This window comes from Nannospalax galili, unplaced genomic scaffold (genome assembly GCF_000622305.1).
Source record: "Nannospalax galili isolate Female #2095 unplaced genomic scaffold, S.galili_v1.0 scaffold18, whole genome shotgun sequence".
Classification (NCBI taxonomy): Eukaryota; Metazoa; Chordata; class Mammalia; order Rodentia; family Spalacidae; genus Nannospalax; species Nannospalax galili.
Window position 1 is genome coordinate 381,272 of NW_008346548.1, and position 21,729 is coordinate 403,000.

At 42.9% G+C, this 21,729-nt stretch overlaps 1 protein-coding gene across 7 annotated transcripts in view; it reads right to left on the bottom strand.

Annotated features, from left to right (window-relative positions):
- Positions 1-1,341: 1,341 nt before the first annotated feature.
- The window catches only part of Ccdc191 (coiled-coil domain containing 191), a 102,554-nt gene continuing 82,166 nt past the window's right edge, over positions 1,342-21,729 (bottom strand). For all 7 annotated transcript variants that reach the window (XM_029568174.1, XM_029568172.1, XM_029568173.1 and 4 more), the window contains 4 exons: positions 15,718-15,861; positions 12,727-12,879; positions 11,893-12,038; positions 1,342-1,760 (listed from right to left, as the gene is read on the bottom strand). In XM_029568174.1, coding sequence (XP_029424034.1) covers positions 1,616-1,760; positions 11,893-12,038; positions 12,727-12,879; positions 15,718-15,861 — 588 coding nt within the window. In that variant the 3' untranslated portion in view covers positions 1,342-1,615. The remainder of the gene's footprint in view (positions 1,761-11,892; positions 12,039-12,726; positions 12,880-15,717; positions 15,862-21,729) is intronic.

The following is a 21,729-nucleotide window of genomic DNA, read 5'->3' on the forward strand; positions in this document are numbered from 1 at the left end:
ATAAATATGCAATAGTTAAGTATAAAATTAATTATAAACTATATGGTTTAGATGGAATGAGATTAAATATGAATTTAGTCCTATTGTGCCCCTTAATTTTCAAAACACTTGAGTTTTTGAGAATTATATAATCATATTAAAGGAAAAGGTCTGTGTGTGTGTGTGTGTCCTGCAGATGTAAAATTCAGTTCTAGTGTTTTGTTGTCTCTTAGTCCATCAGCACACATCTTTTATAAGACAGGACCCAGGTCATTTTGCAGGGAGTACAGCTGGGTGGTCCTTTTAAGAACCATGATGGGATCAGGTACATTCACTTCAGGAACCACAGCATTCTATTTTGCCAATTCAGGTGTCCATGGCTACAAGGGTCTTTCTCATTTTATTGTGTGCATTTGTTATGTATGGTATTTTAATTTATTACAATAAAAATGTGTTTTGAGTTGGGCGTAGTGGCACACGCCTTTAACCCCAGCACTTGGGAGGCAGAGGCAGGCAGATCTCTGTGAGTTCAAGGCCAGCCTGGTCTACATAGTGAGTTCCAGAACAGCTGGGGCTACAGGGAGACCCTGTCTCAAAAAGACAAAAAAAAAAAAAATGTGTTTTGTAATAATTTTTTTCTAGCAGATAATTCTGTAGAACAGATAAGAATGATCAGTCTTTATAGTAGCTTAAAGATTAAAACATTCTTTGAATTCAAGATAAATATCTCAATTTCCAAGACTAGAAAACAAATTAAATAGATGATTAAGAAGCTGCAGTTGGAGGCTGAAGAAATGGCTCAGCTGTTAAGAGCACTGGCTGCTCTTACAGAAGACCTGGGTTCAGTGCCCAGCACCCACATGGTGAGTAAAAACACCTGCAATTCCAGTTCTAGGGGGACCCAAAGCCCTCTTCTGGCCTCCCTGGGCATTGCACACATGTGGTGTGGTGCACTTACATACTTGCAGGCAAAACCACTCACACTAAAATAAAATTTTTTTTGAAAAAAGCTGCAGTTGGGAGCATGACTAGGTATCGGAAGGAAGGACTGTCTTTGCTGGAGTTAACTAGCTTTTGGAATTTCCTTCATGCTTATCAAGGTGCAGTAGCTTTGGTGCCCTAGTTTCTCTGAAATCAGGATAAGCTGCTGCCCTCAGCCACAGCTGCGTAGAGTACCTTTTGATCATGGTTTGCCATTGGGTGGAATGGGCCCAGTAGGGTGCTGGTCACTGATGCTAGAACGTTGGCTACTCATCCCTTTTCTAAGTATGCGTTACTTTTTGTTGCTTTTTAATGTCTCTTAGCATCTCACACTAAGCCATGAGGACACATTTTTCTTCACAAGTTCAGGCAAGCAAACACTTGTCTTTTTAAAAGTTTATTATGCTAAAAATATATAAAATACATTGGAACAGTGGTGCTCTGGATTGTTCTTTTGGATGACCCACTCTGATAAATGTTATAGTGAATGCCTAGCAACTTGAGAGAAATGAAGAACAAATTCCCAAAATAATTCCACTGGTCCATGACATTTCAGAAAGTAATCCAGGTACAAGTATGGGTGTGTGGATGGAGATAACCACACACATCCTGGCACTTGAAAGACTCGTTACCTAGTTGCTGGTACAAATGACAGTCATAGTGGAGCCAGCATTTGGAAGTCTGGAAGAATCTCAGCAACCTTCCGACGGAGTTGATCTCGCCTTTCTTCTTTCACTCTTTCCTCTTTCATAAGCTTTACAAACGCCTTCCACTTCTGAAATGTGACACTGAGAATCTTCCTTTAAGAATAGAGGGAGAAAAAGGGAAAGGCTCAGCAAAAGTTGACTTTCCAGCTGAAGTACGTTAAAAAAAAAAAAAAACTATTAAAAAATGCTTATGTGAGAGGTTACATAAAAGGTATGGAAGACAGCTAGAGTTCAGACAGTATGAAATACTCAGAAAAGAAATAACAGAAGGGGATGATAGCCTGGTAGGTGACCTTTGCCCAGAGAACCTACCCTCTGATGACAGTGCAGGTTATGAGACTCCTTGGTTGATCTGGTCACAGCTTGTATACTGAACCAAGCCAGGAACAGGGATTCTGATGAGGGTTTGGGCAGCTACAGCCATCAATGCAGACACTGACTCAGACATGCAGAAAGAGCTCAGTTTCAGGCATTCTAGGTCTTAGTGGCTATAGAAACAGTTTTAAAAGTTTGCTGATAATCTTACCTCCAACTACAACAGAAAGCATCTAAATTTCACTTGAGAAAAGACACGCTAATCCCAAGTTGTAGACAGATGGTGATGGAGTGGTGCTTGTTGAAGCTGAGTGCTGTCTTGGGGGAGAATACCTGGCCTTTGAGGGCCGGCCAGTGCCTACACCAGCTGTGCACTGGGGATGCTAATGTGGGCCCAATGATTCTTGCCCAAAGAAGCAGTGAGTCTGATCAGAGTGTCCATACAGTGGGAAGGGACAATGGTGGGGAAACGGGCTGCCCAGTCTGGGGGTGAGAAGCTTTGAAAGATACAATGTCTGAACTGAGTTTTAATTAGACAAAGAAGAGGGCAGGCATGGAGTAAAAGAGAGTAGCATAGGGTGCATGAGGAGCCACAGGTGGAGTACAGTTGGAACAAATGCAGTCAAGTCTATTTTCACAACTAGAAGCAGAGCATGCTTGTTCTGGCCTCTAAGCCAACTAATGAAGCCCCAGAATGCATCTCAGTTGTAGGAATGAGATAAAATGGACAGAATCTGGACTAATAACTTTTAAAAGTATTATCTTTATTATTTTTATTTTATTTTATGCATTTGAGTATATTGCCTGCATGTAAGTAAGTGCACCTGTGTTCTCCCATGGAGGTCAGAAGAGGGCATCAGATCCCCTGGAACTGAAGTCCAAGTCCTCTGCAAGAGCAGCTAGTGCTCTTAGCTGCTGAGCCATCTCTCCAGCCCCGGACAAATGACTTAATTAACCTAGGAAAACTCAATTTCCTACTCTGCCCCCAAAGAGATAATGAATGTGGCTATGCTTAAGAATTAACATACTAAAGTGCTGAAAGGTAGCACCCCATCTTAATTGAATGCAGTGAAAACTAAGAAGGAAGCTTGGTACTGTGAAGTCCTCCTCCTTGGCCCCCTGCCCTGGACTCCCAAGACCCCTGCCCCTCTTTAGGACTAACTGCCCTTTTTCGCTTCTCTAAACTGCTTGATTGAAAGGACAAACTATATTGACCCCATTGTGACTAGCTGTTTCAGGCAAGCCTGAACATGCCCAGGCATGTCATAATCTCCACCTGCCACCTCCCACCCCAGGAGGCTATAGGTCAAGCAAGCCCAGACATATAGCAGCCTTATAAGGTAGAAATGAAGACTTCTGGCTCTACAGGTAACAGCACATTCCATAGCTCTGAGGGTAGCACCCACCAATGAGAAGCCCCCAGGACTGCATCCCTTATAACCAATCAATTCAAAAGTGTGTTGGCGCACGCAGGCTCCTCGGGCCAATCAAAGTGTGACTCTGTTATTCCCCTCCTCCCTTTGTCTAAAACCTATAAAGTGCTTCCACCCCCTGTGATCAGGGCTCTCAGCACAGATCCATTGCGTTGGTGAGGTCTGAGAACCCGAGCTTAAAATCGAATAAAGACTCTTTGTTCTTTCATGCCCTCTGGATTCTGGTTATTCTTGGGGGTCCGTTCTCTGGGCACAACATTTGGGGGCTTGTCCGGGATCCCCAAGACCGCCCCCCCCCCACGGGACCCCCAGAGCGTTGAGAGTCTGCCTGATCCGATCGGTGAGTGTCTCTTGTCTTTGTGTCTTTTGTACTTACATGCGTCTTGTTTTTGGGCCCAGTTTGAGATTGCCTGATGGAGGTCTAGGCGGACGCACTGGAAAGCCCCAGGCCGTGGGACTTGGGAGACATCCTGGGCCCACCTGATGGGGATTGGATCCCCTTGGCAAATTTGGAAGGACAGAGCGGGTCGCGCCCACCTGGAGGTGAGAGGCCGTTGTCCTATTTTCAGTTTAAGGCGCCAATTAACCATGTGTTGTTTTTCCATGTGTTTGTGCTTTTTGTTTTGTTTGTGACTCTTACTGCATTAGAAGAGATGGGACAGAACCAAGTAACTCCTCTTAGCCTTTTCCAGGATCACTTCTTGGAGTTCAAAGCCCTTAGGCTTAGAAAGAACAGACGATTGAATGTGTACACAGACAGCCGATATGCCTTTGCTACGGCACATGTGCATGGAGCCATCTACCAGGAAAGGGGGCTGCTCACAGCGGAGGGAAAAGCTATTAAAAATAAACAAGAAATTCTTGGCTTGTTGGCGGCTCTATGGCTGCCTAAGAAGTTGGCTATTATCCACTGCCCCGGGCACCAGAAAGCTAACACGCCCATAGCTCGGGGAAATCAGAGAGCAGACCGGGTTGCCAAAGTAGCAGCCTTGGAGGCCTTCCAGATTTTGCCAATCCAACTGCCAGATCCTGGCCCCCCTGTCCTACCTGATCAGCCTCACTATTCCCAAGAGGATATAAAATTGATACACAAACTTCCCATGACCCAAAAGATCGAGGCTTGGTGGCATACAGGAGACTGTAGAATTATTCTGCCAAACAACATGGCCAAAGACCTCCTCACACACATCCACTGAACCACTCACCTGGGTACAAGGAAGACAGCTGAACTCTTAAGAAATGCTCACTTAAAAGTCTTGAATCTCAGGCCACTGGTTACTGCAGTCGCCTCTGCATGCCTTAGTTGCAAGCTGACCAATGCTGAAAACCATCCTAAGGAACAAGGGGCTCGAATGAGGGGCTCTAGACCAGGGGCCCACTGGGAGATGGACTTTACAGAAATGAAGCCAGGCAAGTATGGTTACAAATATCTACTAGTTCTGGTAGACACCTTTTCAGGATGGACTGAAGCCTTCCCCACCAAGCATGAGACCACTCAGGTGGTAGCCAAGAAACTGCTGGAGGACATCTTACCCAGGTATGGCGTCCCAGCCCTTCTGAGCTCCGACAACGGGCCAGCCTTTGCATCACAGGTAACCCAGGAATTAGCTAGCATATTGGGGGCAAGATGGAAATTACACTGTGCGTACAGGCCTCAGAGCTTGGGACAGGTAGAGAGGATGAATAGAACTCTAAAAGAGACCCTTACCAAATTAACCATGGAGACTGGTAGACACTGGGTGGCTCTCCTTCCCTTCGCCCTGTATAGGGTGAGGAACTCACCCTATCTGCTACAATTGACCCCATATGAATTTATGTTTGGAAGACTCCCCCCATCCTCCCCAGTCTAAGACCTGAACTAATTGCTGAGTTTGATAACAAACAGTTGCTGTGGCTCAGGTGCATAGGGACGTATGACCCTGGCTGAAAGCTATTTATGAGACTGCTCCCCCTCCTACCCCCCCACAACTACCAGCCTGGCGATCGGGTCTACGTCCACAGACATCGCAAAGTGACTCTGGAACCCCATTGGAAGGGACCCTACATGGTGATCCTGATGACTCCAACAGCTCTCAAGGTCAATGGAATCACCTCCTGGATCCACTACTCTCATGCCAAGACAGCAGACCCTGAGTTGACCGAGTCTCCAAGAGAGGATAAGTGGACTGCCTCACCTGACTCACATAATCCCCTTAAGCTAAAACTCTGAGTGGGCCCCTAAAATGTATTGGCCATTCCTATTGATATTCTTGACCTACCACCCCGAGAGAGCAGAAGGCAACCCCCATAGGCCATGCAAGTTAACCTGGTTTCTCTTGGACGGGGAGACACATGATACTCTAAGCCAAATCATGCGCGTGGCCCCAGAGGGCACCTGGTAGCCTGACTTATACTTCTGCCTACATGATTTAAATCAGGTTTATAATTCAGCACAACAGGACCTGGCTAGGAGACATGGGTTTTACGCGTGTCCGGGCCACCGTAAGAACAAGAGGGAATGTGGAGGCTGGGAGTCCTTTTTCTGCAGAAATTGGGACTGTGTGACCTCCAACGATGGGGAATGGAGATGGCCAGTGAAAAAGACAGATTTAGTTAGTTAGTATACTAACCCCATCCAGTATAGGCCCGTCCCACAAGAGAAACAGCCCTGTGGGCCACGCAGTCTGGACCGAATAAAAGTCACATTTTCTGCCAAAGGAAAATGAGATGGGTGCTGGCAAAATGGCCTAAGATGGAGTATGGTATATTATAAGTATGGGGGACATGCTGGTCCCACCATCATAATTAAACTAAAGGTGGAACAGATAGAGCAACCATCGGTAGTAGGTCCTAACAAAATACTTAACCCCCCTGCATGTCCCACACAGGCTACCGTCTCAAAACTTTGCTCCACTGCAACCCTACTTCTAGGAACCCCAGGCCACACAGTCTCCCAAATCTCTGCACCCATGCAAAGTACCCAAGCTTGAACCAGGGACAAGGAGACTCCACCCTGAGCCGACTTAGGTGAGGGACTGCATCCCATGGTGGATCTGCTCCAACAAACATACTTGGAGCAGGCCCGATCTCACTAGCTTGTGCTGGTTAGGTTACGACATAACACCCCCCTACTACGAGGGGATAGCTGTGAAGGCCGAAGTGGCTCAGATGAAAGAGCCAAATCAGTGCTGCTGGCAGTCCCCCCGTCATCCTCTAACACTACAACAGGTAATTGGGCGAGGGCTATACATTGGAAACGTGAGGATTGAGGTACCCTTTGCAATGGGACCCTCCCTCTAAGTGACCCTCTAAGTGAGTACATGATCCCCCAGAATGACACTTGGTGGGCATGTTCCACTGGCCAAACTCCTTGCATATCTACGGCAGTCCTCAAACAAACTGGTGGGTTTTGTGTCCTTGTCCGCCTGGTGCCCCAGCTCCTATATCACAATGAGGACGTATTCCTCAGTAACCTCGAGGGGAGGATTGGTCTCCCTCGCAGGCAATGGGAACTTGTCACTGCCGCAGGCCTCACTCTTAGCTTGCTCCTGGGTACTAGCTTGGCAGGGATAGGGACGGGGATGGCTTCATTAATTACTCAGGGCAAATACTATTCAGATCTAAGGGCTGCCATTGACCTGGACATTGAGCAACTTGAAAACTCAATCTCTCACCTACAGGAGTCTCTCTCATCTCTCACTGAGGTTGTATTACAAAACCAGCGAGGGCTAGACTTAATCTTCCTGCAGCAAGGAGGGCTTTGTGTGGCCTTGGGGGAGGAATGCTGCTTTTATATTGACCATTCAGGAATAGTCAAGGAATCTATGGCTAAAGTAAGGGAAAGATTAGCAAAGAGGAAGCAAGAGCGAGAGGCCCAGGAAGGATGGTTTGAGTCTTGGTTTAATTCATCTCCCTGGCTCACCACTTTGCTCTCAGCCTTAGCTGGACCTATAATCCTCCTCTTATTACTGTTAACTGTCGGGCCATGTATCATCAATCGGTTGGTTACTTTCATCAGAGAACAAGTGAGCACAGTACAACTCATGGTTCTGAGGTCCCAGTATCAGCCCTAGGACGCCTGTGTAGGGACCCTAACCTGGACCCAAGATTGGGTCCTCTCTAAGTTACAAAGAAAAGGGGGGAATGTGAAGCCCTCCTCCTTGACCCCCTGCCCTGGACTCCTGAGACCCCTGCTCCTCTTTAGGACTAACTGCTCTTTTTCACTTCTGTAAACTACTTGATTGCTTGATTGAAAGGACAAACTATATTGACCCCATTGTGACTAGCTGTTTCAGGCAAGCCTGAACATGCCCAGGCATGTCGTAATCTCCACCTGCCACCCCCCACCCCAGGAGGCTATAGGTCAAGCAAGCCCAGACATATAGCAGCCTTATAAGGTAGAAACGAAGACTTCTGGCTCTACAGGTAACAGCACATTCCACAGCTCTTAGGGTAGCACCCACCAATGAGAAGCCCCCAGGACTGCATCTCCTATAACCAATCAATTCAAAAGTGTGTTGGCGCACACAGGCTCCTCGGGACAGTCAAAGTGTGACTCTGTTATTCCCCTCCTCCCTTTGTCTAAAACCTATAAAGTGCTCTCAGCACAGATCCATTGCGTTGGTGAGGTCTGAGAGCCCGAGCTTAAGCCCAAATAAAGATTCTTTGTTCTTGCATGCCCTCTGGATTCCACGGTTATTCTTGGGGGTCTGTTCTCTGGGCACAACAGTATTGTGTGTCTGAGATATTCCAGAACTAGGGATGAAAAGGCAAAATTGATATGAGGGTGGATCCAAACTTGTACTACCCCAGTTGAAATTATGGGTGGGGCCTGACTTGAGGACACAGTTACAGAACACAGATGGTTCCAAGAGATGTGTGTGTGGGGGAACCAGTGTCCTTTGAGTTTGTGCCCAGTCTTTAAAAAGATGGTTTATTCAGGTAACTATAATGGTGTAGTAATGCCACGCTCAGTCCTCATTCATTTTATGACTGGTGGTTGGCTGATGCTTCAGATAATACTGACTTTTGTTGGTCAAAAAATACTACTTTAGAAAAATAACAAAGGGTGTTGGGGAGATGGTTCAGGGGTTAAGGGTGCATACTGTGTCTGAGACATGGTAGCACACCCCTTTAATCCCATCCCAGCACTGGAGAGGCAGAGGCAGGTGGATTTGAAGTCCACATAGTGAGTTCCAGGCCAGCTAGGCCTATGGGAGACTCTGTCTCATAAAACAATAAATAAACAAAATAAAAAGTATATTATTCTTGTGGAGAATCTGAGTTTGGTTCCAAACACCCATGTCAGGTGACTCATAACTGCCTGTAAGTCCAGCTACAGGTGATCTGACACCTCTGACCTCCACAGACACTTGTACTCACAGGCACATATAAATAGACATAATAAAAAACAATAAAATAATTCTTAAAAAAGTATAAAGGCCCCAAAGAGTGGAACTGCTTCATTGCTTTCAATCCTATGCACTCAGCCCACCATCTCTAGGGCCCACTCCCAGATCCTGACCCTATCTGCCTCTCTTACCTGCTATTTACAGCTCCTCTCACTACACTCCTGTTTTCTGACTTTTCTATTTCAGCTCCTTCAATTCTACCCTGCTGAAATCTCTGCCCCCTCTGGGGAAATAACAGAGAAAATAAATGGATAGACAACGATTGAGGCAGGCTGGTCAGGCAGGTGACATCTGAGCAGAGCTGAATGATGTGAAAAATGAGCCGTGTGTTCACCCTTAAGCTGAAGAATGCTTTGTGCCTCTGAGGGACCGAATAGGAGGCCAGTGGGGCAGGAACACAGAACAAGGAGCAAAGTGGGAAGAGATGAAGTCACAGCAGTGCTTTTACATCAAGCAGATGGAATTCATTTCTTGTTGATTTCATAGATGCCTATACTAATTTCATGCTTCGAACTCTAAATAGGAACACTATGTAACTATTATATTTTATAGCTCACAAATGACATGAATTAGGAAAATGAGAAGGAAGACATGTGAAGAAGAGGATGATTTGGAGTGAGAAAATCTGATATGGAGTCCAGGGAGCTGCTGTGTGTTATTTGTACATGGTGGGTGTACCTTGTTCCCTTGCCAGAAATTGGAAATGATATCCACTCACCCACCCCTCCATCGACCCCAGATTACACTGATAACAAGAGATAGTCTGTGTGAAAGCTGCAAATGAGTCTCAGCCTGTAGACAGTGACTGGGGAAACAAAACTGAGGCAGACAAAAAGAAGGCTTAATATATGTCACAATGGTAGTAAACTCGGTGCAATTCTTTTGGGCTGAACAGTGCATTATTATGGTTACCTTGTTTAGTCTTCACAACAACCCCAGAAGATAAGTTCTGTTGTTATCCAAATTTAAAAATTAAAAAAAATTCTCAAGTACTTTATCATTTGTTACACTATATATATATATATTTATTATGTGTGTATGTCTCTCTCTATGTGTGCATGCGTGAATGTGGGTGTGCACATGCCAGTGTGCATGTGGAGGTCAGACGACAACTTGCAGAAGTTGGTTCTCTCCTTCCTTCAAATGGGTCCCAGGATTGGATCCAGATTGTCAGGCTTGGCTGCAGTTGCCTTTACCCACTTGCTGAACCATCTCACCGACCCTATCCTCATTTTATAATAGGGAGGTTCAAGATGATATTTACCCAGAGTCATATAGACATTGGGTCCTAGGCTTCATATTCTAAAGCAGATACATTTTATCCAAAGGCAAGTCCTCTGAACACTGTCACTTATTGCATATTTATTTTAATTTAGAACAAATGGTAATAAACTTGTTTATCTGTTCCCAACCCACTGATTTCTGGTACCTATAAATTAAGGATGAGCAGTTTTTGCTAGGAGTGGACATCCTAATGTTAGAAAACTTAGGAAGACCAGAGATGCACATACAGACAAGTGAAAAGAAAGCACCCGAAAACGAATCTGAGGCTAGTGACAAAGGGGTGCCTCTACATCTCACAAGCCTTCACATTTCAGAGTCTCAGGGCATCACTGAAGATGCCCACCACATTAACCATGGTTCATAAGGGATGACTCCCAACCACCAAGAAAGGGTTGGTTGTGTCTACTCTTAAAGGAAGGGTATAACATTTGGAACATTTCTGTCCAAAATGCTTAGGAAAGTTGGAAAAGTGAGAACATAATCCAGTTCTCATGTTTATATAGATTACATTACTTCTCAATAAATAAGACATAATTATTTTTAAACATTCATATGCTATCATGTCATAGTATGATCCTACATATATAAAATTCAAAACAAGGAAAACCTAAACTGTAGTGTTGAAGGCTACATACTTAGGAGGGAAGGTGAGAACAAGGATGTGTTCACTGTACAAATCAGAGGAGTCACTTATGTATCGGAGGGACTAGTTGCTGAGAAGGGTATGTGGGATGGTGATGTTCTACTTCATGACCTTAGTTACGGTGACATAGTGTCTAGTAATTAGTAAACTGTATTTGTAGGATTTAAACACTTTTCACTTTTGTGTTATATTTCACGTTATAAAGTCAAACTTAGGGACTAGAGAGATGGCTCAATGGATAAGAGCACTGGCTGCTCTTGCAGAGGACCTGGGTTTGGTTCCTAGCACCCATATGGCAGCAAACAACCACCTGTAACTCCAGTTCCTGGGGATTCAATACCTTCTTCTGGCCTCCATGGGCACTGTGTGACATGGGTGCACTTACATACATACAATCAAAACACTCATACATATAAAATAAAAAAAATTTTTAAGTCAAACTTAAAAAAATGAAACTTTGGGCTGGAGAAATGGCTCAGAAGTTAAGAACACTTACTACTCTTGCAGAAGATGCAGGTTTGGTTCCCAGCACCCATTCGGCATCTCACAAATACCTGTAACTCCAGTTCCACTGGATCTGATGCCTTCTTCTGGCCTCTGTGGGCTCTTGAACACACATGGTACATATATACTCATGCATATACATAACTTTTTTTAAATATTAAAAAATAAATAAAAGTTTGGTGTGGTGACACATGCCTTTAAGCTTGGTGTGGTGACACATGCACTCAGGAGGCAGAAAGGCAGATCTCTGTGAGAATGAAGTCAGCCTCGTCTGCACAGTGAATTCCAGGTCAACTGGGGCTACAGTCTCAAAACAAAATGATAATAATAAAGTAAAAAACAACCTATGACTAATAAAGAATATAGTTTATTTGCTTAGATGTATTTCATGGATTCCACATTTGATACTCTTGCCAATCCCTATAAGGTGGACAGGGCAGGCTTTGTCATCATTTTAAAGACAGGGTCCCTGCAATGCTACAGGGTTTGCTGTGTTGCTCTCACCCACATAAGTTGATGGGTGAGCTGGGACTCTGTCTCTAAGGGTCTGCCTCTCCTAGTCTCTACCCCAACTCTTCATAGCACAGGAGCAGAATACATTGCAGAACATTGGAGGTCAGTGAGTTAGGGAGTTTCTTCAGGGATCCAAACCTTACCTGTCACAATGCTCCACTGCAATTTTGAACTTGCTCTGGGAATCAGTCGTCAGCTCCCTGACCATGGTAAACCATGCCCGGAAAAACTTCTTCTGCAGTAAGTCTACACATAATTTTCTTACTTCTTTCTCCATGTTAGTGACATACTGGGGGTGAGGACAGGAGTAGAAATGAGACAAGTAATATCAGTAGACACGGAGTCAGAGCAAGTACACAGCACAAATGGGTGAGAATTGAAACAGAAACATACAAAGCACGGGAACATAGAGCACTAGAAGCATAAAGAGAAAAGGGTAACATGGAAGCCAAGGTACTATCCTCTGTAATATATTCCAGCAATAACAGAACTCCAGAAGTAGAAAGAGGTATATGGTTGACAAGAGAGGTTTATAATAAAATCACATTAGCACTGTGAGACAAGAAAAGGAAGTCAGTAGGAAAACAAAAGCTGATGTAAGACACATTACAGTGTACACATAAACACTTTATGGGAAAGGAGACATGGTGCTTGAAATTTTATACTAACTGAAGCTGACTTAACATTTCAAATTCATTTCAAAGAAATGTACTGGATTCACTGTGTTGTACTGTTCTTGATAAAATCAAAATGACCATGGCATTCTGGAGTTCTAGTTTTCTTGTGAAGGGCTGAAGAGGAAGATATACTTATTTAGTTTGGTTTTTTGAGACAGGGTCTCAATTCTGTACCCCGAACTGTCCTCAAACTTGTGGCAATCTTCCTGTCTCAGTTTCCCAAGTGCTGGGCTCATAGGCATGTACTACCACACTTGGCTCAAGGAGATGCATTTAAAGTGCCCTTCCCTGTGGCCTTACCTGTAGCCAGCTCCGCATAACTCTCCTGAGCAAGATCTGGGAATAAAGTTGGTCAGCCTTGGCTATCTTTGTAGCCAGACTTTGCTGGCTGTATTCGAACCAGCTGAGCAGATATTTTCTCTGTAGAGCCAAAGAGTAGTGTTCTTCTGCTACCTGGACAATGTTTTAAAGAAGTGGAAGTTATTCCTTAAACTTTAGATAATTTAATGAAAGACAACCAGCCCATGAAATGACTTTAGCACATTTAGACAGTTACTAGAGAAGATTATCTTGAGGAATCTACAGTCTACGCCCTATAATTACTGCCCCTGTTCTGTGGAGGTTACAGATTCATATGCATGGTCTTTCAGTGCTGACTCCCTGGAGACCACAGAGACTGGCTGGTTATAGAAATGTAATAAGCAACCTTCAAAGCCATCATTTCGCTTCCACTGAGTTTTGGAGTGAGTGGCTGGCAACATTCTCAGTTTGCTCTCCTGGAGCAATTCCATAACAATTCCACAACAGACCTCTCTTTATTATGTACTTAACCATTGTCCAATTGAGGAAATGCCAATACTTTCAATTAGTTTTATACAGTGAACTGTCACTAGGATTGAAATTTAGACATTATCAATAAACCACAAAACCATTGATACAAAAATAACATGATGAATACTTTAATGTCCTACCAATTTAAGTAATCTATCATTCTATTAAAATAAACATAACTCACTTTATACATTTGAAAAAGCAACTGTTATATGCTTTCAAGAGACAGGAGGAAAAACCCTTCTTTTAGTCCTTTCCAGACAATAGCACATTGCCCTAAGGCTTGTCTAGCCCTCCAGCTCTGTGAACATGATTCAGCCAAGCAAATCTACTGGTATTCATATTTACTGGCCAAAATGACCATCATAGGGGTCTCTGTGATACATTCAAGCCTGGAAGCCAAATGGCAAGATCAGAGTTCATCTGTTTTGAACTTCTAGATCATTTATTTGAATTCCTTGTTCTATGTACCATATAAATTTGTCAGGCAAATTTGAGACATTTTATTGGTGTTTGAGTTCATGGTTCTAAGTGGCAGAGTAGACTGTTGCTCTCCATAATAGCACCATGTACATCCCTGTGCAGTGCGATTTCACAGCACCTCCTAATGGCATAATTTAGGAGCCTCGTATCCCCTCAATAACCTTGAGTTTGGCCTTATGATTTGCTTTGTTCAATAAAATATTAGTGGACAGTGTTAGGTAGCTGGTTAGATTAGTGGATTGGAGGACCCTGTTGGTGGACCTCTACTTCATAATCAGCAGGTTGTAAAATCAAGGACTATAACTGCAGAACTCTGATTACTAGTCAAAAAAATGGGACCTGAATATATCTATGGCCTTGGGAAGAGATGTGACATTCACAACTGCCTAGAAGGTTACTAATAGGTAACTATCTTGTTTTTTAAAAGATTTATTTAATTTTTACTTCTGTGTCTATGTACCCGCAGAGGCCAGAAGCAAGCATTGGATCCCTTGGAGCTGGAATTACAGGTGGTTGAGAGCTGGGAAACAACTCTGCTCTACTATAGGAGCAACAACTCTCAACTACTGAGCCATCCCCACAGCCCTAATAACTATTTTTAAACATTTTTTTTCATTTATTTATTTTTATTTTATGTGTCTGAATGTTTTACCTGCATGTATATGTTTACCATGTGCAAGAAGTCCCTGTGGAGGTCAGACAAGGGCATTGGATACTCTAGAACTGGAGTTAGGGATGGTTGTTAGCTGCCATGTGGGTGATGGGAACTGATCCTGGTTTTCTGCAAGAGCAGCCAGTGCTCTTAACTGCTGAGCCATCTCTCAAGCCCCCTGCTAACTATTTTCTAGTCATTAAAGATTGCTATCTACTTTGAGGCTTCCTGATATGAAACATAGACATACTATTGCTTTCTCTTATCAGAGTCAGTCCAACTGGGTGTGTCACTCACCTGGACAGACCAAGTATTTCAGGAAAAGTTGCTTGTTTTAGAGACTTTAGAAACATATAAAGCCTGCCTGAAAATGTTGATAAGGACAGGGGTCTCTTTGGTCATTGTTCGGTCCCACCCCTTAGGGTAATAATACACTTTATCCTGCACAAAGTCCTCTACTTTACCTATGTTTCACACTATACTCTGTGTGACTCTGAATTCCTTTGATGGAGATCACAAGGATCAGGGAGCCAAGGGGTCAGGAATGAGATCCTGGTGACAGACAGAAGTTCATAGGGTTTACATAATTCAGCTTGGTACATCTGATAATTAATTGCCAGGTGGAAGGCACACCCTGAGTAGCTGTGGAACCCAAGTGACTAGGGTTGGGGAGAGACTGGAATCAGATCTACAAGTGGCCTGAAGACATTTGAGAAATGAATGCTGGAGTAGGAATCTACTGAGATTTGGGGTGATTTATACAAATTTATCATAACTGGAATCTAGTCAACCTTATAACGTTTTCTATGTCTTAAACTATGCTAAAACTGAGGGAAGCCTCTATTCATCCTACCTTGGCAATCTCTAATAAAACAATTTCTCCTAGGTTTTTCAAACTTGTTAAATTATAAGTATTTAGACAGTCAAATCTAAACTCTTATTCAAAACAGAGATATATACATATTCAAATTAGTTCTCTTTCTGGCTTATATCACTAAACTCCCCACAAAGCCCCAGTATGTGTTCATGCTATTGAGAAAGTCCCATTTTCTTTTTTAAAAATATTTTTAAAATTATTTTATGTGTATGAGTGTATCGCCTGCATGTGTGTAAGTGCACCCATGTCATGCAATGCACCAGAGGTTAGAAGAAGGGCTTGGATTCCCTTGGAACTGGAGTTACGGATGGCTGTTAGCCACCCTGTAGGAGTTGGGAATTGAACCCGGGTCCTCTGCAAGAGCAGCCAGTGCTCTTAACCACCGAGTCATCTCTCCAGCCCTGAAAACTCCCATTTTCGAACTCGGGCTAACATCCCGATGGTGTACCTCAGTGTTTTGCCTGCTTTGCATTCTTAGTCTTTTCCAGGGTTCGAGACCTTTTTTTCTTAACAAGACCTTTTCATAGTGCTCCTTGGCTACTGCTTCCAACTCTCGGTTTCTCTTAATTCTCTTCTGTTTTTCTAGTTCTTGCTGGAAAAAAATAATAAAGCAAAATTATCATTATTAAAAAAAAAGAACTGAAAATTTTCATTTCACCAAAAAGTTACTGAATTTTAGCATGTAATCACTGTACAGTATGCTGGTCAGTGTAACAAGCAGGAACATTTAAAAAGAAAAGAGAGAATTCTGCTAAGAGGGTCAGGAAAAGTTGGTTATGAGCCATATATGAATTAGCGGGGGCGGGGGGGACGTATATTCCTGGGTTTATTTAATATTGTTCACAGAAGTGATTTACCTCCTTCCAAGTTACTAAAAAGTAAAACATCGAGAGAGAGATCAGGAATTTGTCTTCATTGTTATAGAAAGCTAAGCAATGCAAAGCTTTCATTTAAATTATAAGATAAAGGTCTGTATAAATGATGCTGGTTAAATGAAAGCATACTCCATTAGAAGTCTAGAAGAATATTCTAACTATTGAGCTGTTTTTCTTTCCTAAGTGATGAGCAGTTAAGTCCAGAGGCAAGCTAATAGTATTTATCATCATCAAGCAGCCTCTGTCCTTTGAGGAGAAAGATTAACTACCCCTGGTGGTTCACTGAAGAAAAAAAAAAAGACACCCTATGCCCCTCACAGAAAAAGCACTCCTGAATGGTGTGCCTGAGAAAGATGACAGAAACTTGTCTGCCCTAAAGATGTTATTATTTCTTTTCCTTTTTAAAACTAAAAGTAGCCGATAATAAAATTGAAAGACAAAAAGTCTACAGAAATAGAGTGAGTGGCAGCAAGTGACACTGAAACAAGACAGAGCAAAGCCTGGAGACTGCCCTCACAGTGCTCCCTGCAGAGCAGAAATCCCAGGACATTCGAGTTTCCTTTGCAACCCCAATTTCATGTCATGAAAAGGCAGTGGTGAAATGGCTGATTTACTTAGTGTGCCTGAGCCTCCTGTAAGAAAAAATTATAGAAGCAATGGGACATTTCTAATATGAAAGGGAGAACTGTTCTCATCGTCCAATACAAACCGCCTATTTCTGTACAACTTCCTGAAAATGAAATGTTCATTCTCTAGAGAATCACACCCAAATAACCTTTATTTCACACACTTGAGATATCACTGAATGGGAAGCCAGACATAAATACTACTCCTAAGAATTTCTTCATGAGTAGTAAGAGGAGGGTACAGAATAAATTGGGAGGAAAATGGAGAATGCACTGAAGTATCCCAGCACTACCAGCAGCTGCAACTTGCAGATAGTAACACAAACCAAACTACAGTCCTCTGGAGAAGCCCTTGGGCTTAGCCTAAACAACCTGCTAGCACATACTTGCATTCTACCTCTATGGTGGGGTTCTAGGTTAAAGTGGATTGTAGAGGAAAAAAAGTCTGAATTTCTGTGGGGAAAGTACAAAGTAAAACAATAAGACTTCTGCTGGAGTAAAAATTTTGTATTTTTCCGTGATTTAATAGGTATTTCCTCCTTCAGTTAAGGAGTCATTAATATAATTGTATTTCATTAGTATCCTTCCATTTCCTTGTACACAAAGTTACAGTCGATGGACTCCCACTTCGCTGTGAATATGACAGGACATGATGCTGTTCCAGATGGCATTTATATGGCAGACTACAGAAGTGGGATTTCAAAGATCATAGAGCTTACTCAGGTTAAAAGAGGATATTAAATATGGATTACTCTCTGGCTTAAATTATGTTTTACAGAACTACAAATGATATACAAAAAACCCCAATGTTTATTTAAATATTTTTTTGTGTGTCAGTCACTGTATCTTGACAGAAAGACCAGGAATTATGACCATGTCAAGAAAAGTATGGGGGTGTGGGTATGGCTGGAGAGATGGCTCAATGGTTTGACAGTACTGGCTGCACTTGCAGAGGACCCAAGTTAGATTCTTAGCACCCACATGGCAGCTAAGAATCATCCATAATTTCAGTTCCAAGGGAATCTGATGCCCTCTTCTGACCTCTGAGGGCATTGCATGATATGGATACACTTACATACATGTAGTCAATACACTCATACATATGAAATAAAAATGATAAAATATTTTTTTTTAAAGAAAAGCATAGAGCACTCAACACAGGTCTAAAACTAACTTCTTCACTACTGTATCATGAATTTAAAAATGTAAATATGTGCTCTATTTCCATTTTAAAATAAATAAATAAATAAATAAATAAATAAAAGCAAGTAAATCCATAAAGCACCAACAAAAGCCCTGCTTTGATTCCTTGTGACCACAATGTCTACTTACTCCTCACCTAGTCTCAGTGGAAAGTGACTCCTTTCCCAACAGGCCACTGAAAGCACTCCTGTCTAGGGCACGAATGAACTCTAGGTTCCCAAATCAAAGAGTCAGCTGTCTCCTCTGTAACTGAGTTCAGTTACATTATTCAGGATTTTCCATAGCTACTCCCTTAACAGAAATCCTTCTCTGACTGTTCTGATGTATTCCTGGTTTTCCCAACTCCTCATAATCTGGGTATTCACATACCCTAGGATTTGGTGCTGTATTCTCCTCTCTGTCCAGACAATCTCTTAGGTTCATTCTAGTCGCTTCCAGAGCATTGAAGATATTTGTCCTAAAACTTAATTATAGGTCCTCTCCACACATAAGACTGGGGTATTGTAGTTTCTTTTCAAATGCTTCTGACAAAACACTCTGACCAATACCAAATTTGGGCAATAAAGGGTTTATTTGGCTTATATCTCCTGGATCACAGTTCATCACTGAGCCCAATATAGGAACTCAGGACAGGAACCTTGAGACAGGAGCTAAAGCACAAGCCATGGAGGAATGCTGCTTACTGGCTTGGACTCCTGGCACATGCTCAGATTGCTTTCTTATATAATACAGAACAACCACCCACAGTGGGCTGGACCCTCCCACATCACTCATCAAGAAAATACCCCAAAGACATGGCCACAGGCCAGTCCAATAGAGGAAATTCCTAATTGAGGCTCCCTCTACCCAGGTGTGTCAAGTTGACAACTAAAGCTATCCAGCACACTGGGCTTATATTTTCTACTCAGAGAAATCTATATGACTGCCCATGAGACCTTCTATGTCATAGCAATAGTAGGGTTGCTCATCTATCTAATTAGACAATGTTGCTATTGAACCGTTTGCTGATGAATTCAGTGAGCAAAAAACTGTCCAACTTCAAGAGGTAAAACAGATTTCTCTCAAAGATATCCAGCCACATACAACAGAGAGAGAAGCACAGCAGGCAGTGGTTCAGCAGTGCCACTGACTTTCTGTTGTGCAGAGGAATAATATTACAATGGCCTTGGAGGCTGTATATTGGATTAGCTAGATAAAATCTATAAGGAAACCAGGAATTGCTTGTGCAGAATATGACTCTTCAAAAGCCTTAAGGCCACGTGATAAATGGTGTGGGGAAGTACATCGTGCACAGCAGGTTTGCACAAAAGGAAAAGGAAACAATGACATGTACATTTTAGAGCTAAAATTGGCCTCAAGGAGAGCTCAATCATAGCCAGTCTGAAAATGCACTGATCTCAATTTAGAATGTTGCAGTTGATTGAATGGAAACTAGTCTATGAAAAGAGCTTTTTGTCTATTGCTATGGGCTGACCTTTCTAAAAAGGAAAGGTTTAGGTTTGGTATAGTAAGATAAAACAATCTTCTGGCCAATATTGTAGTTTTCATCAATTTTGGTCTACATAAGCACTTTGCTTCCAACAAGGAAAAGGCTGGATGGATGGCAAAACCAATGTCTTTCTGTGAATTGATCAGAGACATGTAACCACCCTCCAAACTGTAGAGACAGGCACCAGTAGGGAGGTGAATGGGCATTTGCTTACCCAAGGAGGCAGAAAACTACCAGACCATGAGCTAGTATGATGATTAAACTAGAAATTTTGTTAAACAGCTGGAGGGTGAACATGTTCTGCTGTGAAAAGGGTAAAGGTCTTGGGGATCACAGATGGTCCCACTCTTCTTTCTATGCCTTTCCCTCTAGGATCCCCAATATGTTTTCACAAAGATGATCTGGGAGAATCTGGAGGAAGTTTCTAGCGTGGGCTGGCTAGGGAAGAGGAACAGCCACAATTGCAAAATCTGCTCAGTCCATTCTTCTTCTAGAAACTGAAGGCTCTATCTGCATGGTACCACCTGAACACTGGGAGGAGTCAGTGCTGCAGCTGCAAAGGGCACTCTACCACACCTGACCCCTCTTCCATCTAGCTAATACTGCAGGGAAGGGTTTAAGGTTGCAGGTTAAGATAGTGGTGGAAACACACCACAGGAGAAAGAAGGAAATTGAGGCACAAAAGTTCTATCTCTACAGTAGGAACAGAAATTCCTATGCCCAGTGTTGGGCACTCCAAAGGCTGAAATGTAATCAAAACACAGAATGTTTCCCTTCATCCATATCTTATCACCATCATTACAAACCTCCAATAACAATACTGGATTACAGCTGGAAGAAGTGTAGCTAGGGCGGGGCCTCTGTGGGGATCAGCACAAAGGGAAGACCCAAAGCAAGAAAAAGAAGCCAAATTTTCTAGTGAAAAGGGAAGTCCCTGGTCCCCATAGTAATAACAAACTTCAATAGCAGTAACCATAGCAACAACAAACTTCAAACAAAGCCCAACTACTACCTAGGTTAACACAATATCCACACTAAAACCTACTTGCTTATATTTCTACTGCCCTAAGTAAACACCTGGCTTTCAACAACATACATATATGAAGTAAAGAGTCTGAAAAGATAAAACAGTCATCAGAACAAGACACAGATATGACAAGGATGCCAAAGAGAGAACTTGACTAACGTACAACAGTATTAGAAGCTCTAATGGAAAAGATGGACATCATTCAGTATCAGGTAGGGAACTGTAGCAGACATGAAAACTGTAAGATCAAAATTTTAAAATGCTAGAATCAAAAACACATGGTTGCCTTTTGCTTCCTGGGCTGCACAGTCTCCAGGGTTCTGGTGCCAGCACCTTCCCTGGGTAAGTCCAGCACACCCACCGCACCTTGACTCCCCCAGCCTTTTTCACACTCCCAGCTCCCCTGCCGTGTCACTCCTCCTAGCTTGGGTACAGGCCTGTTTCTGGTCTTGGCACCCCAGTCACTGGGGCTAACTTATTGGCCCTGAGCCACCACTGCTTCCTGATCCTTTGCATCCACACCAACCCAGTTTCTCCCTGTGGTCCCAAGGAACCCTCTGGGCCTGGTCCCACCCTCACCTCCTTTTGCTTCCTGGGCTGCATGGCCTCCAGTGTCCTGGTGCCAGCACCTAACCTGGGTAAGTCCCTGTGCCCACTGCACCTTGACTTCCCCAGCCTCTTTCACTCTCCCAGCTCCCCCACCACGTCTCTCCTCCTAGCCTGGGTACAGGCCCATTTCTTGTCTTGGCAGCCCAGACACCAAGGCTAAGCTCTCAGCCCAGAGCCACCACTGCTTCCTGATCCTTTGCATGGAACTAAATGAACAGGACAATACAACACAATAAAATCTATAGGACACACTGAAAGCAGTCCTTAGAGGGAAGTTTATAGCTCTAAGTGCCTACATTAAAAAATCAGAAAGAACACAAATAAATGACTTAACATTGCAAATCAAGAAACGTGAAAGGCAACAACAAATGAAACCCAAAACCAGCAGACAAGAATAACAAAAATCAGAGCAGAAATTAATGAAATAGAAACAAAGAAAACAATACAAAGAATCAACGAATCCAAGAGCTGGTTCTTTGAGAAGATAAACAAGATTGATAGACCGCTAGCCCAGTTAACCAAAAGAAAGAAAGAACACCTCCAAATCAACAAAATCAGGAATGAAAGGGGAAACATTACAAAAGATACAGAACATTATAAGGGAATACTTTAAAAATCTATATGGTACTAA